Source organism: Eretmochelys imbricata, chromosome 7 (genome assembly GCF_965152235.1).
Source record: "Eretmochelys imbricata isolate rEreImb1 chromosome 7, rEreImb1.hap1, whole genome shotgun sequence".
NCBI lineage: Eukaryota > Metazoa > Chordata > Testudines > Cheloniidae > Eretmochelys > Eretmochelys imbricata.
Window position 1 is genome coordinate 116,406,726 of NC_135578.1, and position 20,798 is coordinate 116,427,523.

Below are 20,798 nucleotides of genomic sequence, written 5' to 3' on the forward strand. Positions count from 1 at the left end.
ATGGACCAATGGGATGCTCCCAAAGGCACCGTGCCTCACTCAGGCTCCAGGCTTCGTAGAATTGTGGAAGCACTGATGCTCTGCTATCTGACCCTCCTTGGAAAGCGTGTAGCATATGGTCTCGTCAGTTCTGGACATAAATGCCCAGTCCTTGAGCTCCGTGAGCCCACAGAACACTTGTGTTCCATTGTTCCTAGTGCAAATCTTCCTCCTTCCACACTTGCATTGGAGCTGGGCACAATCTTGTTTTAGAAAGGCCGAGATAGCATGGACAACAGCTGTGATCACAATGGACCACTTTTTTCACAATTACAGTAAGATGGAGAACTCAGAAAACCTACATTCTTTTGTATGTATTTGAAAACTTCGTCTCACAATTGCTGTGCACCAAAGGTTCAATTCTGAAAGATGCTGAGTACCCTTGACTCTCAGTGAAGTGAGTATGAGCAGAGGGCACTCAACACTTTAGAACTGCACTCTCTACTTCTTGCAAAATCGGCCTTATAAGAGGGAGGTGCTTTGATGATCTATCAAGATATTTCCTGTTCTTTTCAGTGGCTATGAAATTTGTGGCTAAATATGAAGATTGCAGTAAAACTAAGGAAAGAAATACAAATAAATGGTTAATTTGTAAAAGGGTTTATTTTCCAAAGTGAAAATAAGGATCCATGTGTAGACTCGTGCGTTTGGTTCTGCATTCGTTTTACAGTGTACACACACACACGCAAAGCATGCATGCCGGAGAGTACCTTTAACACTTGTAAGGTGCTCAGATACCATGGTGTTGAGCACAGTGCAAGCACCTAGACAAGCAGATATTCCAGGCCCCAGTTCAGCAAGCCACCTGTGTTTGTGCTTTTCTTTAAGACTTTAATGAATGTTTAAGCATTTTCATGAATTCCTGAAACTTTGTTTCCTTACTGGGGCCTCTGAATTAGCACTGTGGGTATTTTAATTCACAAAAATTAACACAGTCAATAGTTTAACAATACTTATAGACATTTTAAAATGCAGACAGTTTGGTGCCATCAGCTGTAACTCTGTATATTGTAAAGGAAAGTAGATTCCATGCACACTCAAGTTACACTTCCTGAATAAACAGCAATCTAAGAATTATAGAGTCTTTGAATAAATACAGCTAGAACATTTAACAGAACGGATGGTTTTCCAAGGGTTTTCCGAAGAAGGAATGGGGGATGGGGCACATATTAGTAGGCAGACTATTTTAAGCATAAAGGTTGGCATGGAAGGATATGACATTGTGGCTCCAGGTTTGTGTTACTTGGCATCACTGTCTAGCTATCTGGCCATACTACTGTCTATCACCATGAAGAGCAACATGATACTCTATCCAGCAACAGAAATGTGTTATCAGCTAACACCCAAGTACATGGAATCTCAGGTATTTCTGGTGGGCAGGAGAGACAGAGATAAGCAGAAAGATGCCGTGCAGATGGATAGCATGCAGGACTTAGACAGGGGCCCAGGATCACTTGCATTACCAGCCCAAAAGATGGCACTCTCAGAACGCGTTTACTATTTTATTAGGCCCAAGGTAGACTTAAACATTCTGTAACAGGGTGGCTTGCCACTAAAGGGCTGACACTAGCCAATCTTGATTACAGAATGAGGCACACCTGGGTTGGACCAGGTAATTCCCTATAAAGAGCAACAAGGGGCAGCAGTTCAAGAAATTGTGGCAGAGTCTGCACAGAGTGAGGACAGGGTACTTCAGGGGTGACCCTGAGACCAAGGTAGTTGCTCACGCAAGGAGGCCTTGGAGAGACCTTGTCCAAGCAGTGAAAAGACTGCAAAGGCCCCAGGTAGGACAGCCTAGGAGGAGGAAGAGAAACCTTGTGTTGTGTGGATTTAGGAATGGACTTTGTTTGGGATTTTTAGTTTTATTTGCAGTTTATTTTCACCCAGTTCCCAAGGTGGTCTATTTTTACCAAGAAGAAGCCTGGGTGAAGTTTTATTTGAACACTCCAAGAGGGAACTGAGGCAGGCTGTCTGTAACATGACCCTAGGCCACAAGGGGGCATGGGCACATAGGGGGCATTTGACCCTGCTACACATTCCCACTCTACACCATTCCAGGAGGCTTTGGACACTACAGGAAACGCCTTTCTAAACTTTCCTCCTCCTCCAACGTCAGTATCACTACCTAACTACAGCAAAACGACAGAGGGAGGCCTGACCACCACTTGAACAAGAATAATCAACAAAGGAATCCTAGCAGGGCACTGATGCAAACCCTAAAGCCTTGACTCCAATATGGGGTGGCAGAGGAAAGAGAGGTAAGAGGGGACCAAAGACATTATGCCTCGCTTACCCCTAGACCAAACCTTGATCAGGAGAAGCACTTCTGTTTCCTGTTGGAGACAAAGGAACTCGACAGAGTGAACATGGAAAACAACCAAGAAAGGTGGTGGCTTCTTCTCTGATGCATGAGTTCAAGATGAAACCTCTCAGATCCCTTACTTTTGAAAGCTCTTCTGATTAAATAATTTATTCAGTGTAGTAGTTTGGTCCCGAGGATGAGCCATGGTCTAAGACTCTTTGCTAAGATTCTCGAAACCTCAGCCAGCTCTGAACTTCAAAAGGAAAGAAATTGGGGAAGTCTTAAGAATGTGTGGCCATCTAAATTTTATACCATGCTCATCACCAAGGGTCTGCTTCCACATCCCAAAAGAATCAATGGAACAGAATCACAGAAATAATATATGCCCTCAAGAGTTTCCTTTTAAGTTTACCATTTATTTTACGGTAGTGTCCAGAGGCCCTAATCAGGATTAAGATTCCACACTGCTACACAAACACATAACACGGTCCACACTCCAAAGATCTTACAAGTTAAGGAGGCCTGTGCAGAGGAAAGATATACAATCTTTATATAGAGATGCAATTTTCCCCCTGATAATGCTAAATATATTATATAAGTGCCACTGATTTCCATGGCTGATCTTTAATCCATCATTAACTGGCTAATGTCTGACAGGCATCGTGGCAGAGAAGAGCTTTGAAGGAGGAAAGTCCACTCACTATGAGATTGATCCAACTTCCACTGAAGTCACTGGAAAGATTCCCACTGAGTTCAGCAGGAGTTGGATCAGGCCCTGTATTCCCTCGTTAATGTGATTGTCTGAAACTAAGGTGACACACATCAAGAATCTGGGAGCAATGATTTCTCCCTGTGTGAACACAATGCTTTCCTATTCGTTTTCATGGTGGCCACTAGAAACTCCTCATGGGATTACAATATCTCAGGGATCAGAAATCCCTGTGTTCCAAGAAATAGCAGGTCTCTCAACATGACAAAATGTCTTGAATGAAGAAATGTCTTGCTAATTTATATATATTACAGGGAAATGTTGTTTGGCATTTTTCTTTCAGTTTTTCTATGAATGTTTCTAAACAAAACACATTTTCATTTAGTTATTATTTGTGATTTTCATTTTATTTTTCAAAATAATTCAAAATTTTGAATATTTGTTTTCCTCCTTTTCACCATTGATCGCAAAAAGTCCAGAGTCAGGATGGGGAGGGAGGGTTGTTGGGTTCCCCCCCCCCTTTTTTTTTTTTCTTTTTTCTCTTTTCTACTCTCTAATTTTACAACTTTTCTAAAGCTGGAAAAGCTCTGAAGAATGACAAAAGGAAAACAACACTAATTTTGCTACTCTCTAACTTTTCAAACGGTTAAGAACAAAATGTAAAGTTACAGGGTGGGAAAGTTACCGTGTTTCATTTTTCCTTTTGTCACTTGCGACTTTTCCAAAGTTGAAAAGTTAGAGTGAAATAAAGGAAAAAGATGAAAAAATAAAGCCTAGACATTTTTCATTCTATTCAACAGAGTGGCAAAAAGAAAAAGGTACAAAGGTGAAAAACAAAGATCCAAAAATGTAAAATGTTTTTGTAAACCAAAATGGAACAAACATTTTAATTCAAATCAAAATAAAAATTTCAATTCTAATTAAATGAAATGAAAATTTCGTTCCCATCTGAAAATTTCCCATGAATAATTTCAAATGAAAATTTGCCACTTGAAAAAGAATTGGGGGTGGGAGAAGAGGAGTTTTCATCCAGCCTTAGCTGTAATGCTTCCTAGGAGGGAAGGAATTGTATAGATAATCTTTTTTATTTCTATTCACTCGGATTCTTGAAGATCAAGGCAGATTTTAAAGACACTGGCTGGCCTTCTGTGGCATCTCTTATCATCACTGGTTAGTGATTATATAACTACAAACTGACCATACAAAAAATGAAATAAATATAGGTAGCTAAAGAAAAGCATGTTACCTTGAGAGCCATACTGTCTAGCATGTACACAGAATATGTTAACACAGTTATAACCCAGTAATTTGAGGAGAGAATGTTTTGAATAAGTGGGTAATTGAGTTAACGGAGGCCTAAAGAAAGATTTCACACTCACATTCATATGCTAAAGCAATTTAAAAATAGAGTGCAAGAGCAGCCTTACTTCACTTTTTAATTTTAGCTGGGTGATGAGCGAGCCATAAAGACAGAGAGGCGCAGCAAAAATTTCTCTCAGCAAAGCGCTCTTTGTATTTTTGTACGAAGGAAATGCAGCAGATTCTATTAATAAACTGCTGTAGTCCTAGTTAAATCCGTACACCCTTTGAAGCAGGAAAAAGTTCTGGTTTACTTCCTTGGGCCACTCATGCTCAAAGGCACATAAATCAGTCAGAGAACTTTCAGAAATGATAGGCTGCTGAAAGGTTAACATTGCATGGGACAAGGGCAAATCTTTTTTTCAGTTTTTCACTGAACCATATATCAATTTCTAACAAAACCAAGTTTTAAAAAATGACCTCTTCACCTATTTTGAGGAAAAGAAAATTTCCTCATCAATAGACTCGGAGGTTTCAGGAACAAACATTGGTATTACATTCACATCCAATGATGCATGAAACTGTTATATTGTTGTGAATGTTGTGAGCATGTTGCCTTGTCTTCCAAGTTACCTGTGCCAGACTGAATAGGATATGGGCTCATTTTACTTATTGCAGACTGTCTCACTCATTATTTAAAATTGTGAGATTTTGATTAGCCCTCCCATAACAATAAAACCAATTCCCTCCATTTTTATCTGGGGGAAAAATTAGTTTTAGTCTAATTCTAAACAATAGGAGGAAAAGAAAACCTTTAAGCCAGAAAACACTTAATGATGTGAGCATAGGCGCTGACTCCGTGGGTGCTCTGGGGCTCAAGCACCCACCAAAAGAAAAAAGAAAAAAAAGGGTGTGCGCAGCACCCGGAAGGCTGAATTAATCTTTTGTGAGCCCCGGCACCTGGACCATGGCCCTGTCCCCTGCTCCACCCACGCTCTGTCGTGAAGCCTCGCCCCTCCTCAGCCTCTTCCTCCTGAGGCCCCGCCTGCTGCTCACACAGGGAGGTGGGGGGGAGAGGAGCACTGACCAGCAAAAACAAAAGAAGGCACTTGTGGACATTAGGGGGGAAAAGAAACCACAAAAAAACCCACAGGCTTGGTTTAATTTCTGTACAATACCTTGGGTTTCCCAAAGCCATAAAAAGCTGATGGACTCATTACTTCATCCATTGCCCTCTCTGATAGCCTTCCCCCACCTTTAATTTAGGGCAAGACAATCATCAAAATAAATGATTTAAGATTCATTTTTCCTACTATAATTTTTTTCTTAAGTAGGGACTCATATCAAGCCAGATCCTGTAAACTCTATCCTCATGTAAGTGCTGGCATCCAAATCAATGGGACCACTTGGACCCACTGTTGCCATTCAGTGCCAGATTGTGAACCCCTTACTCAAGCTGGTGAGCACTTACTCAGTGAGTAATCCTGTCACTCCATGAGGAGTCTCACTATCTCAGTGAATAAATGCTCTCCAAGGGGTTCACAAGCTGGCCCATAATCACTTGCTTCCCACTCTTTCAACCCTAAGGGAAGAAACAGAGAGCTCGTCGCTATATACTTCTTCCAGAGTTTGACAGCTGTATGTGCTCATATCCATCTTCTTCACATCGTTATTTTCTTATTCTAATACTGGTTTTGGCTGATATATTTGCTAGAGTCCTACCTCATTTCTATACAACACCACAAAGTTTCTTTGCTTTGCAAATCATCCCATAAAAAATTTATGAGTTGAGGGATGTTTTCTTTCTTTCTGCCATCAGCATGGTTTCATCTGTCAGTGTAGTCCATACGAAAGCAATTAGTTTTGTTTCCTTTAAAACTGTGTTGATCTTAAAGATTTATCTAGTTTAAGTGTCTGATATCATAACTGGCTCAGACATCCTTAGCATCACATTTCTGCCACAAGAGTGTGAAGTCCTACTAGAGAGCTCATTGCCACAAATGGAATGCAAAGCCACTTGAAAGCAAGGACTGATGATGATGACGACTAACCCTATTTCTTTTATAATGGATGTCTATCAATCAAAGATGCTTCCTAGCAAGGAAACATTTTAAACAGACTTATTTCTGTCCCTCCATCAAGAGCACACTTTCAATGCACATTTTATCATGGCTCACTGCATCACACAGGCTTTTTATTGACCTTGCAGCAAGACCATTAGGAACACAATTTCAGGTTCTCTTAATATATAAATTTTAATATGAGTTCATCACTGGACAATTTTTTCCCATCAAAAATTTCAAATTTGCCTGAGTTAGCACCAGAGACCATTTTTCCTTCTTCCTTCCCCGTTGATAGAAAGTTTAGATATTGCCTTTCAAATTGCCTTCATGTATAATGAAATACAGAAAAGGATTTACTGATTTATGTAGGAGCTGCTGATTTAGCTTCTGTAGAAAAGGCTGAAGGGATTTGGAAGACGGGATACTGGGCTAAATGGACCCTTGGTCTGACCCAGTATGGCCGTTCTTATGTTCTAAATTTGGATATAGTCAGTCAAAAATCATTTTGCATTACATTTAATTTCTCTTTGCCCAAGCCCAGGGAGGGAGGGGAGGAAATATTCCTTACCTTTGGCAGCGATCGCCTTCCTACCCCTTCCCCTACACTACTGAGCAATCACCGCTCGTTCCCACAAGGAAGTGCACCAGATTACATCAAATGGCAAGTACAACGTTCACTCAGGATTTGTCAGGTGAGAAAGCAAAGCCACTTTTTATTCACTGCCTGAGCACTCAGCTCATTCTGAGTCTGCCCAGGCTTCTGGAACCAGTAGGTCATGATCCAAAGGCCAGTATAGTCAAAGGGAGTCTTTCCACTGACTTCACTAGATCCTGAATCAGGTCCCTAATTTACCTGGGTGTTCTCAGAAGCTTGATACAGGCAACATCATAGCCAATCCGATACTAGTAGTAACTTGTCTGTTTCCAGCTGCATTGGTGTCCTGATGTCGATCTGAGCAATGGTTTTCAATTCCTGTCATACTAAAAGGCTTGTTTCATTTACCAGCCTTCCACTTGCATTTGCAAGTCTACCAGTGCTTTTGTTCTATGTTTGTACAGTGCCTGGCACAATGAGATCCTGGTCCATGTCTAGGGTCCAAGGTGCTACGGTAATACAAAGCACAAACAATAAAAGTAACTGAAGTCTTGCTGGAAGTGCCTGTTGATCCGCCTACTGGCACCTGTGCTAGGATGCCAGCCCTTCTCTTAGAGTTTAGTGGTCACCCATATACTTGGCAACCTTGCTGCAGATAAATAAGTTTATCTCAGTATTTGCCATTTAAAATAACGTCAGGAAATTGTGTGTTTCTCAGTGTAACTGGACTAGATGTGGATCTTCATCACTTTTAACTTTAAGAATCTTTTCCCTGACTAACTAGCTCTCTCAGCCATCGTGTGTGTGTGTTGTTGGGGAGAAGGTGGGAAGTGGGAGGTGATGTGCTGCAATTCTCTATGGAAACTTGAGAACTGGGGTCCATTTGTTACTAATCAGATCCTCTGACATCCCATACCTTGCCCACTGTGAGTGAATATGGGTCAAAATTGCCATTCTACAGTTTGGTATGGACAGCAACTTCCAATTTAAAATTGACTGGCAAAAGATATGCAGATAACGTAATGGTATATTTGTAATGAGATAACTCTAACAGTGGTTAGTCACATTAGACTTCCAACTAGAGCAGAGAAAGCTAAATATAACAAACTTTAAACTACAATTATTATAGTAGTGCCTGCCAGGGTTACTGTCAAGCATCTAATGGTCCATCAGGGATTTGTAGATCAGCTGTGAAAATTTACTCAAAGCTAAAACTTGCCAATCAAGTACTCAGCCTTGGGACATTGTTACCAACTCTAAGTTAATGGTGCTTTAACTTGAAGAAACGGTAAAGCAAAAATTTTTGTTTTCAACTCCACAAGTAAGAGTGGTGTTAAATTAAAACACATGGGGAAAAAAATCTCTTACACTGAGCACTATTAAGTCAACAAGCAATATGGGTGAAGTCTTCGCCCTACCTGTTAAAAACCCTAGTAAACAACTGTTCATATATGAGGACAGGTACAATGTTTCTTTACATCTGTAGCAGGGAGCCAGTCAAAAGCTCTACAACGAAGCAGAGTATACATTAGCTTTAAAGGAGAAAATTGTTCTTCCTTATTAGAATGGAGTTCCTTGTTTGAAGAAAGCAGCTGTCTCTTTGTCATGTGACCACAGTAGAGAACAATGTGAATTTTGCAACTCAGCCCCCAACCCCAGAGTAGTAGCCAGAGCCCCCAGTTAAGGTCACGGCCCCATGCGATTAGGCACTGCACACATGCACAGTAACAGACAATACCTGCCCCAAAGATCTTACAATCTATTTTAACACAAGATGCAACAAGTGGATGGCAAGTAATCAAAAGGAACAGGAGGAGGAGAAGTGAAACAATAACAGGAGTGTTTGGTTTCAGAGGTTAATTGAGTGCACAGCTGGATGGTTCTCAAATCGTTAAAAGGTTGTTCTTGTTTTCAGTTAATAAATAAATGTGAATAGTCAGTGTGGACCCCCTGTTTCTAGCTATTCCATCCTACAATAGCTGTCACCCTTCCCCTCCCCGCAAATGGGGCTTTTGGATCACTGGATCTGTGTAAGCAGGGACCTTATGTCCTCCCTCCTGGACTGTCCTCAGTCAACTCCATGCTGGCCAAAACGGAGTCTGAGCGGAGACCCCATGCAGTCTGCCCATGTAGCCCCTACCATGGTACTTGAGAGATGTAGAGGGAAATGTATGGTCCTGATGCGTGTCACTCAGAGGGACACTTCCTTCATGCAGAATGAATTGGAGAAGAATTTTTTTAACGATCTCACACAGCAACACTGTGAAATCTTCATTAAATGATCAACATCCCACTCCGGTATTTGAAACCTCATCAATTCAAACTGCCACAGCTTTACCTTCTGCTAACTCCAAGTATTCACAAGTCATGAATCAGACTGCAAAAAACTCATGAGATACGCTTAAAATTATGAGGTTTTCAAAAATAAAGGTTGGGTTTTTCTTTGCCTTCTGGTTTTTGAATCTGCAGGGTTCGCACTTTGTTCGCACTACAAGCATGAGGACCAAAAACTTACTTTTTATTTTTTCAAAAAAGAAACCTGACATTCTCAGGAGCTGAGGTTTTAAGCAAAACACCAAAAACATTGCAAGATTTGTGATAAAATTGTGCAATGTTACCAACTGTATTTACTTTCTAATGCATAGGATGAGTTACAGGTATAATAGCCAGATAACGGATCAGGTGAGAAGTTTTAAATTCTGTAATTGCTTATTTTTATGTCTGAAATCAGATAGCTATCATCATTACTGTGGAGGACCTTGGGGTGTGGAAGTTTATTAAGACTGGACACCTGCCTCAGCCCATCCCTCACCTGTTTCAAAGGCAACATTGTATAGATTTCTATTTTAATTAATGTTGGATCCTGTGTAGAATCTCCTCCCAGATACCATGCTCCTTTAAAATAAGATGGCACATGGTTTAGATGTTTCTTTCTTTCTTTGGCCTCTATTGTATATTTATAAAGTCTTTGTTATTAATTATTATTGTGTTTTAAGTGTTTTTGTACCGCAGCTCCAGTGCCTTCAGAGGCAAAGCTTAATGGTAATATTCAGGATGCTTTGTGAGGTTTGCTGAGAGGATTGGAGCCCATAAGTAACCCTCATGTGTGTGAATAAGGCTTTGCAAGATCAGACTCATAGTCTGTATACTATATCCAAAGAGGAAATAAAGCTGGACTGGCCACATAATGCAGGAATATGTAAATTACAAGAAAGCTGGTGTTTTATTCTGCATAAACTCATACTTGGATCATCTAAAATGCAACCATAAAATGAAATACAAAGAGTAAAATTATTCTATTTTACTTTCAAACAAGTTCAGTCCATTTTATTCTCTAAATAGAAATTTAGCTTGGACAATAATGAAGAATAGTCTTCTGGAACAAAGTTCAGTTTATTGAAGACATATTGTTCTATGGTTTGTAGAAGTTCCCCTCTTTACCTCCACTTATATTATTAAACATGAAATAGGTACATATTTGGCACATTAAGTATACATAGGTGATGAAATACACTAATATGTTCAAATGGTCTGCCAGTCCAAAGATTAGGCTATCAACTGAAAGTGTATAGTTTTTAATCACTATTGACTTTGAATCAAGAGCCATAGAATTTTTTTTTAATCTGTTCTATCTACAAACTCCTTTGTCCATTATGCTACTAAAACCCATCTTAGTGGGCCACGGTCTATTGCACTATTTGCAAATTTGTTCGCCTCTAGACACACACCAAGGATGCCCTTCATGGCCATAAAACAAAGACAAGTAACCAAGGGGAAAACATGCAGCCGTTCCTGACCAATAAATGGTTCAGTAGAAAAATCCTTGCCAGGACATGATCATTAACATCAAGGGGGAAAATCACTGACAAAATAAGCAGTTCAAACGTAATAGAAGAGGTTAACTACATGGCTTTCTAAAATGTTTAGCCTCATGACACATTTCAAGAACAGCCAGCAATGGACATCAGCAGGAGGGTGGGCCTGTCCAAAAGACAGTAACGTAAACTGCAACGTAAAATAATGACCTTAAATAAAGTTGTAAACAGAGGAGAGAGCATGATGCTCAGTTACTGGCTGGCAGGAGGGTGGAAACCATGGCTGACCTTAAAAGAATGAACCAAGTGCCTGGGTGGCGAAAGAGTAGAGCACAAATGGGTGGCTCACAGTACTTGCATAGCTACGGTGTGAATTTTAAGATGTGTTAATGGAAGAGTTTAGGTAGGTAAAAGAAGTCAAGAGCTGAGACATATGCTGCCTCATTTACTAATATTTCTCTCCTGTTGAAAGAAGAAAAAAGAAAAGAAAAGAAACCCTCTCATAACTTCAGCCCCAATCTGAGATGTGTGTAATCTTTAACACCAACAAACTTCTTATGTTGGGAAAATGCATTTTTTGAAAATATCTCTGAATTGCATCCAACATCATCATCCATGCTGAGCAGGCTGAGTATGTAGTTGTGAGAATAAGGCTACTCATGTTTAATTTGTGGATAATGGAGGGAATTTCTCAAACAATTTCTCTATGCTCTAAGTTGCCAGCACTCAGTTTACTTCCAAGGAGAATAGGCAGTAGGGAGAAAGAGTATGCAGTATCCTGCATAGCATTAAAGAAATATACTGTATTTATTTGATATGCGTGCTCACAGATTTAAAAACAAAAGTTATGTTTTTAAAATGTAATGGTCTCACAACAACAAAGAAGAACAGGTTTCAGAGTAACAGCCGTGTTAGTCTGTATTCGCAAAAAGAAAAGGAGTACTTGTGGCACCTTAGAGACTAACCAATTTATTTGAGCATAAGCTTTCGTGCATCCGATGAAGTGAGCTGTAGCTCACGAAAGCTTATGCTCAAAGAAGAACAGTCCATTTACAAATGATCAGTATAACGAATCATACACATATTACTGAACTAGAAAATAACGTCAATGCACTTTCCCCTAAAGAACACTACCTTTAAGCCGATACAGTTGCCTGTAAATAATGCTTCTTAGTGTGGAAAATAGATTCTGCTGTTTTCTCAGGTTACTGGTGCTCTGACATGTGGCATACAAAAACCCACACTGGGGCAGGGGGGGAGGGGGAGAGGCGATTTATTAGCTCAATAAAGGAAGACTCAACTGCCAAGTTACTATTTAGACTTGCAAGTAGTTCAGTATTCCCCAAAATATGATACAAACGTTAAGAGAAAATGCATACTCATTATCAAGGCCCTATGTCCTAGAAGACATATTGGTCTTGAATTAAGTAGATCTGCCCCTGACTCCCACACCCCATCACAACATGCCTCCCCACTGTTCAGTAGAATCAAACCCAGGCATCCTCGGTGATGTTATATTCAGGGTATTTTACACTGCTACCAAGTTTCAATATGCTGCACATTTTTTGGACTGAAAACAAAAGGCTACAATGTGGGTATCTTGGGGAGAAGCCGGAGGTTTTGACAGAGAGGTAGGGAACAGCTGGGGTTTTGCATCTAGAATGCAATCAGAGTGAGGGGAAAGAGGGTTAAATTCCTCTTCTCACACCACTTCACTCATTCCCAGTATATGCAGGACATCCTAAACTGTGGAAGGAGTATGTAATCTGGGTATATCTATTAAAAAGGATCAGCAGTGAAAGAGTTATCCATATTACCATTTCAATTATCAATAGGCTGCAGAGTTAACACCACACTGATGAAAGTCAACCTTTCACTCCTCCTAGAGCTACAGATGCAAGCTGTCTGCAGACTCAGGCAGACATCCCGCAAGCTTTTACATTTTAGTGGCTATCCTCACAACCACCCATAAGGGCGAGAAGTTTTTATTTGTGTAAATTATAGCTTAGATTTTGGAGCATCGTTTTGTGGCAAATTCAGAAAGACTGTCAGTTATGCTGCAATTTATATGTCCACATAATATCACTAAACATTGCACCCATAGTCTTTGTCAACCTAGTTGGCCTAACAATATGCTTATGAAGGAAAACTAAATGACAAAGTTGGCCCCTTTGAAATCTTTTGACTATAAGAGATAAACGGATGTGGTCTGATTAATAGGTGTTGTTTAAAGATAAAATAACTTTTAATCTAATGGTCTGCATATGGTCTAAACTTCTTTATGCAATAAGTCTGCCATGAAAAAATAGCCTCTGTGCATTATAATTACATCGACCCCCTAATCAAATAATACACTACAAAAGCATTAAGCGGTATCCTGCAGTACGATGCAAAATGCGCATAATTCGCATTTGTTCTAATCACAGCCAGGAGGAATTTGTGAAATAGACTGTGCTTGATGCCAGAACAAACAAACTATTAAAAGTTTCCACAATACAAGAGGGCAGGATTGCTAGTTTTTACCACAGCATAAAGTGACAGCTTCCCATTGAGAGGTCATTAGTGTGATATAAAGAAAGCAGGGGCAGAGGCTAGATCAACTGTGTCCTTAAATCAAGTACAAAATGTTACAAAGAATGAGGTGGACGAAAGCAGGGGACATATACTCAGGAGGTGGGGGAGAAGAGCATGATAAAATGTCTAGCTGGAAAAGAGATGAAAAGAATTTGTTAGGATAAAAAAAAAATCAAGGTAATATCTGCAAAGTGCATAAAATGTTTCAGTCCAGTATAGTGATTGTTGCAAATAATGCCTCCATTCATTACCCTCCCAAAACACATCTGTGTTGTCCTGTATACATACAAAGTGTAATATTAATTTTCTTTAAAGTAACTACTTCTAATTATTGTTTTGACAATTCCTTAGAAAGGATTCTTGCAATACTGAATCAAGGCTGAATTTGTCCACATACATTGGCTCTTTATACAGGAAAGAACAAAGATAAGAATGTCATATAGTCGTTTAGTGGTAGCGTCAATATGCAAGCTTATACATATCTACTGCTTTGAGCATTTGCATTCACAATGCCTGTAGCAAGAGCTGACTGCTTAACGAAGGCAAACATTTCCCATCTTCCTCACTGATGGGAACAGTAGTATTGAATTTCCAATAAAAAAAGAACTAGATCCACTCAATTTAGTAACCGTAAGAAGGAATCCACTCCCATTTGTTGTGTTCCATAAAACACTAATTATTTTAATTATTTCCTTATCCTGCTCCTAAAACATGGATTCATTTCACTTTTCACTGAAGTCTTTAGCACTATAACTGTGGGCACTGCCTGCTATCCAGGCCAGCTGCAGTTCAGCAGCATTAAAATCTACCAAACAACTTCCATATTTGCAGGGTCATCCAAAATTGGATAATGACCATAACTAATCATAAAAGTTAGGCTCAATGGGATATTTGTGCACAGGGGGATTTTTTCAGGCTTATTAAAAAGCATAGTTCTGCTTGGTGCTCCACTTCTGTCTCCATCTCAATGCTCCCTCCTCAAGTCCTAAAACCTGTTGAGCTCATCTCAGGACAAAACTCTGTTCAGTTTTATTATGTAGCCCACAGGAAAATTCCTGGATAAAAAAAAAATTCTGTAATCCTGGTTTCAGACAGTTATATTATTAAAATAATGCCATCGACTTAAAAAAAAACCCACACATTATGCCTGAAAATATGTTACCTACTATTGGCAGTAAACGTAAATTGACTAGAGTAGAGAAAAAGAAATCTATTTTTCAGTTTGCTTACTCTGTGCCTTTGGCAGCACCTCGTGCATAGTCAGTTTCTCTGTTTCCCATGTACAGTATTCCACACAGTCACAGGGGAGAGAAAAATATTTTCAGTAGGAAGTTATAACTAAGCCACAAGCACTGACAGGTGGACTCCAGGGCACCAGTAGTGCCTGAAAGGACTTTTAACTCATTTTGTTAAAAAAAAAAAAATTAAAAAATCAGATTTCAAATTGAAGTGACTCTTGAAATAGTTTTCATTTTGCGCTTGAATACTAGGCATTGTCTGAGAAGGGACTCGTTTATATAGTATCAGTAATGCACTAGAAACTTCACAGATAAATACAAGTTACCGGTCCTGCAGAATGTAAAAACACAACGTACAAACAGCAGATGGGAGGACTAAGATGATGTAGCTTAGTAAAGCTCTGCTTAACACCACAATGCCAGTTTTGCTTGATCTAGTTTTTATATTCCCTTTCCAGTTTTGTGTTAATATTTCTTGGTGAAGAAGGCTACGGTAATTTTTTTTCATTTGGGACTGAGGGAAAAAGCAAAGAAGATCACATAGTTATAAGTGGCATTAACTACATTGTGATGGTTTTGTTGGATAGGGGGAAAGAGAAATGTAAAGAATCAAATTAACTCCTTTTTTGAAACTGTCATTTAAATGTGCATATAAATATGGAAAGTCTAGATCTATAAGAACAAAGACAATAAAAACAGCTTTTCCCCTAAAGTACCATTGTTAAATAGCAGCTAAGCATGCACTATATGTAAAAAGCTATTTGCCATGACTAATGGATATAATGACGTATGTTTAATATTTTCTCTCTCAAGCTAGTCCAAAGAGTCCTATAGTTGAAAAAAGTTACACTTATCAGCAAAAAAAACAAACCCCAGTAAGCAATATGAAAACTTGATGCTAACGTTTAATTTTTTAAAATAACAACTAAAAACAGATTCGTTAGATTTATCCTTTTCCTAATTTGGGAACAAGAGCTATTTTAGGATATAAGGCAAGGAAGCCTCTCTTAGATCTCTGAACATACTAATTCGTCTCACAGTATGTTTTCCTTCAGTGCTTGTTTTTCTCCCAACTAGATTCCTTATTTAAGATGTAGGGAGTAAAGGAAGGAATTCTGAAAATGTTCAGCACCAACATGTGTATCCCTAAAACTGGTCTAAATTGATGAGCACTTAGGCACAGATGTTGGAAATTTCATCTTCCTTCCAAAAAGTTCAAAACATGACAGTGAGGTAACATTTTCCCTTAGAAAAAAATATTTGCTTTGTTTTTGTCTCATTATTTTAGATGTCTTAGATTGCAAAACAGATGCAATGAGCCTATGTCAACAGTATCTACCGGAGGCTACAAAACCGCGCCATTTTTGCTAGATATTATTATATCCATGACAAATTATTAAAACTGCAAGTGTGCAACTAATCATTTAAAATTTTCAATGCACTCAGTTACAATTAATGCCCTCAACTGTGTATTTACTTACAGCTTTTTTTAACTATGATTTTTAATACAGAATTCAACCCGCATTTCATGAAGTCTCTTTATATTTAAGTTAATAATGCTAATCAGTCTTTTCTCAAAGTTATTTCTAGCTAGTTGTTCTATTTCACAGCAGTGAACCATGCATCTTGGAAGCCAAAGATTTACCAGTACAAGTTTTTGCTTCTTCTTGATTCTTAAGCATTCCCATACAACCTAAGAGCAGGTGATACAGTACAACACTGAACCAGGGGCTAAAATTGCTTTTGAATTGTGCAGTGCAACATCTAAAATATAAAACGTGTTTTGTAAAAGTGAACTTTTCTAGCAAAAAAGAAAAAAAGTTCAAACAGCTACTTAACATTATTATCTACAGAATAGCTATTTTAGGTATTTTACAGGCTTCTAATATTTATTTGCTTGTACACTCCCTAGTATAATAGGCCATTAATCTCTGTTTGTGGTCCTGAGGCACTATCACAGTAGAAACAGAATACAATAAAATAATCATCATTAATAATTGCTAGTAATAGTAGAATGTTCCTTGCTTCCTTTCCTTAGCTAACATATTTATCATAAAATATCTGCATTTTTAAAATTAATCTTCAAAATAATATCAGTTAACCATACATTCCCCCACAACACTGATCTCATAATCCGATGGCGTTGACCTCAAAGCCGTATTTTATTTCCATGGAATAAAAAGTCGTTTCCCAATGCAACTAACTAAATCACGCTTATGTTTGCAATTTTAAGCTTTCTATAAATCTCTTTTCAGGTGCTTTATTAGTCAAGACCAATGATGTTTTCAGGACCTAGAATTATATAACCGAGTGTAGACAGCAAACTCTGTAGTACTATGTATCTTATTTCATTAGTCAGTCTAATATCAGCAAGGAACCTGAAATAACTTAATTACATTTTATGAAAATATTATGAATTTAGGATGGAGAACCATTTTTAAAAATCCTTGGAAATAAGAAAGTTAGTTTATTATGTTCACATTGCAAGAGTTTAACAAAGATACTTTGTGTCAAAGTATCAAATTTCACTTCTATTAATTTTACTCAAAATTGCCGAACAGACTGTTTATAATAAATGGTTACTAAGTTAATCTTGTAAAGTGTTATCTTAAAATATTTTCAATAATCCCGTCTTTATTTCACTAAAGACTGCAATAGCTTCTAACACTTTTATGGGGACCAGGGGAGCCAGAGCACTTAAAATTAAATCTAATAAATAAAAGTAACAAAATGGAAACAGACCCCCCAAAACAGTAATAAAAATAAATATATTCTGCATTAGGCTAACTAGAAAGTTGGCTTTCTAGATTAGCTGCTAGTTTTTTTACTGTGGTTTGGAAAATAAAAACAAAAGCTAAGCAAGTGTTTTAAAAAGGCAACCAAGAAATGCAGAACTTGTTTGAGAAAAAGAAAAATTCCTATAAGCAGTGAACTTTTCTAGTTATGAATCAGCAAGTCACTTTCCTGCAAAGAGTAACAAATGACCATTTTCTTGTTTTAAGGCATCTTGTTTTGAGGATCATAATATCTGTCCTAATTTACATTTCATTTCATTTACATTAAAAAGCTAATTTGATACAGCATTTTTAAGATGTACCATTATATTTGTTATCTTAAATAACCAACATGTGAATCAAATATTCGGGTTATAAAATTAATTTCCAAATATTCCTCATGGAACAAAATACAATTTGCCATTATTTCCTACTTAATATACTTCGTGTGGGAGTGCACCAACTAAAATGTAAAGATGGAAGCACAGATTAAATTATGGAGCACAGTTACAAAATAATGCGATCAAGTTGCAGTGCCTTAGATAGAGATGTTCAACATTTGCCATTTTACGCCATGTTGCCTTGATACAGAACAGTTGACGCACACCGCGTTCTTTAAATTGTCTTCTTAAAGATAGACTTGAAGGGAGACTCACATTTCAATTTTTACCCAGAATTTGCCGTCAGAAGCGATTATCAAAAATGTGATGGCATTGTACCATCACGTACTTCCTAGTATTAAACAAAAACCAGAAGGATAGTCATGAAACACCTTGACGTCTTCACCTCACTAACTTTTGTGTTATGTGCCATATAAAATCTTGATAAACAATAAGATATCAGGACCATCTTTAGAGACTGTCATTTAAAAGTTCAGACAGACTTTGTGATGGTTTAGGAACAAAAAAGTGGTTTGTGGCAGGATTACAATTTATATATATAGTAGCTCTTCCGTTACCCAGCTGAACTATATGATACTAATATTATATAAATACTATATTTCTGTATATTATACACACTAATATTTCAAACTGAAGTTCAGTTTCTATAAGAATAATTGGCGTGAACACATATACCAAATATGGGAAAGTTTCATATATAAAATTATGCAGCCTGCTTCAAAAAACACTGTTGACTTTTAGTACCACAAACTAAAGAGACATCTTGGAGAGACTGCTTTCATACACATTTTAAAATTCAATTAAATACACAGATGTTCATCTTAAAATAATGTTCCATATGTCTGTTTATAATAAACATTGTTCCGTTGAATATGTTGGGGAAGGAGGTTGAGAGTGTTTGCTCTGTAGACTTAATCTTGGCCATATAGTAATATTTAAAGAAAATTGATAACTTAAAGGAAATATGTTCACTTACTGATAAAGTTCTACAATTATCAAGTTTAACTAGTAGGCTAGTATTACTTTACAGTGACTCAGGCTATGTTTGATCACACCAGAGATTTACTTGACAACTGAACACAAGAACTTAATACTTGTTGTGGCCTGGACCATTATGTCAAAATTGCTTAACACTCAACCTCTTTTCTAACCAACAAAGCAAACAGCAGATCTTAAAACAAGAGGGTAGTAGTCTAACACTTCCCAAATTGATATTTACTAGTGTATTTTTTTACTGCCAAAATACGAGTCTGGATTTTTTTTTTTTAACATAAAGCTATGACCAGAGCAAAAAACCAAAAATTAGATACAGAACATGCAATTACCTTATATCAATACAGTATCCATTTTTATACAGTATTCATACTTCATGTACTAATTACAGTGCATTTAGTTAGTCTTTAACCCTCTGGTTTAACCCAACAGAAAATAGGTATCACTCTTAAGCAACTGTATGTGTCAGGGGTATTTCTTCCCCTTTTGGGTGGGAGAGTAAAAAAATAAAATATCAATAGGGGTTTTTTATTACCATCATTACACCCATAAGGGCGAGGGAGAGTCTTTTATGCCTGGGATTGGTAAATTTTCCTAACTATTCGTATTCCTTGTCTGTACCGGCACTATACTGACTCCGCTCATTGTAGGCCTGGTGACTATCCCTTTTACAACTCATGCGAAAACAACTTTTCCCTTTATGAATTGTGCTGAACGCAACAACAAATAACAACAGCCACAAAAGCAAAAACATTTCAGAAGCGTCCAAAGACAATCCGAAAATCTAGCACGAAGTGAAATGGATTATAGCGGACCCAATACGCTGAACATATGTGGGCGCTGGAGCCCCTGTTTGAAAGGAAGCTCAGCCGAGCACCAGGAGTAAAACTTAACCTGGCTGTTAAACTGGAGCGGTGCTGATCTTTGGCGGGATGACGGCATGTCAACCAGAGGAACAGAATTGAATATGGCTTGTCCTGGGGCTTTGCCTACGGCCCAGAGGGTGGCATTTGCTTCCTGCCGGTACCTAAATTAGGAGAGTGGAAAACAGCGATCGCCGTTGAAAACACTTAGCTACAGGACCCTTAAGGATTTGCAGGCGCCAGACCTGCCAAAGCAGCCGGGCTAGAAAGAGCAGTCAGTCGGGGAGGGAGAGGCTGCACACGGACCCCCCCAGTGCGCTTGGCTGTCCGCGGCGCAGAGAGCGAAGGGGAAGGGGACGGGGACGGGGAGCGGCAGCGAAGAGCGAAGTTTGACCCCGCTCCGGCGCCCAGCCGGGGAGTCCCCGGCGCGCCTCTTACTTGTGGATGAGCCGGGGCAGACGGGGCGGCGGCGGCGGCGGCATCCCTCTGCCGGAGGCCGGGTGGCTGGCGGCCGCGGGGCGGGCATCGCGGTCGGGCTGTTCGGAGCCGCTGGGGGCCGGGGCCTGGTTCATGGTGGCAGCGGGGACCATTCAGCCGGAGGCTTCCCCCCCCCTGCAGCGATGGGGCCCCGCGGAGCGCGCCGCGGAGCCAGCCCGGGGAGGGAGGGAGGGAGCAGAGCCTGGGGGCTGGACGGCCCGGCCCACAGGAGCCACCCACCCCCCGGCCGGCGAGGAGGCTGGCGGCGGCCCTAAGGGGGCGGCCGGTGGCGCCTGGGGACCAGCATTTATGACGATGCCTGGTGCAAAGGAGCCAATGGGAGGAGCCCCCCCCCCCCCAGCACCTGGGAGTCCCCTACTGCTGGGGGGCGCAGTGAGCCGGGACCCCCCCCCCCTTCCATCCTCCTCCCGGCCCGGGGGGCGCAGGGAGCTGGGACCCCCCCCCCCATCCCGTCCCTCTCCTGGCCTGGGGGGCGCAGGGAGCCGGTACCCCCCCTTTCCAGCCTGGGGGCCTGCAGTGAACCAGGGCACCCCCCCTTTCCGTCCCCCTCCCGGCCTGGGGGGTGCACCGCACCCACTCCTCCCTCCAGGGGTGCTGGAACAATTGTTAGAGAGGGGGTGCTGGAAATGGAAACC

At 39.7% G+C, this 20,798-nt stretch overlaps 1 protein-coding gene across 1 annotated transcript in view; it reads right to left on the reverse strand.

The window, feature by feature from the left end:
• Positions 1 to 20,255, reverse strand: part of RBM20 (RNA binding motif protein 20) — a 165,497-nt gene extending 145,242 nt beyond the window's left edge. The window contains exon 1 of the mRNA XM_077822517.1: positions 20,104 to 20,255. Coding sequence (XP_077678643.1) covers positions 20,104 to 20,255 — 152 coding nt within the window. The remainder of the gene's footprint in view (positions 1 to 20,103) is intronic.
• Positions 20,256 to 20,798: the final 543 nt, after the last annotated feature.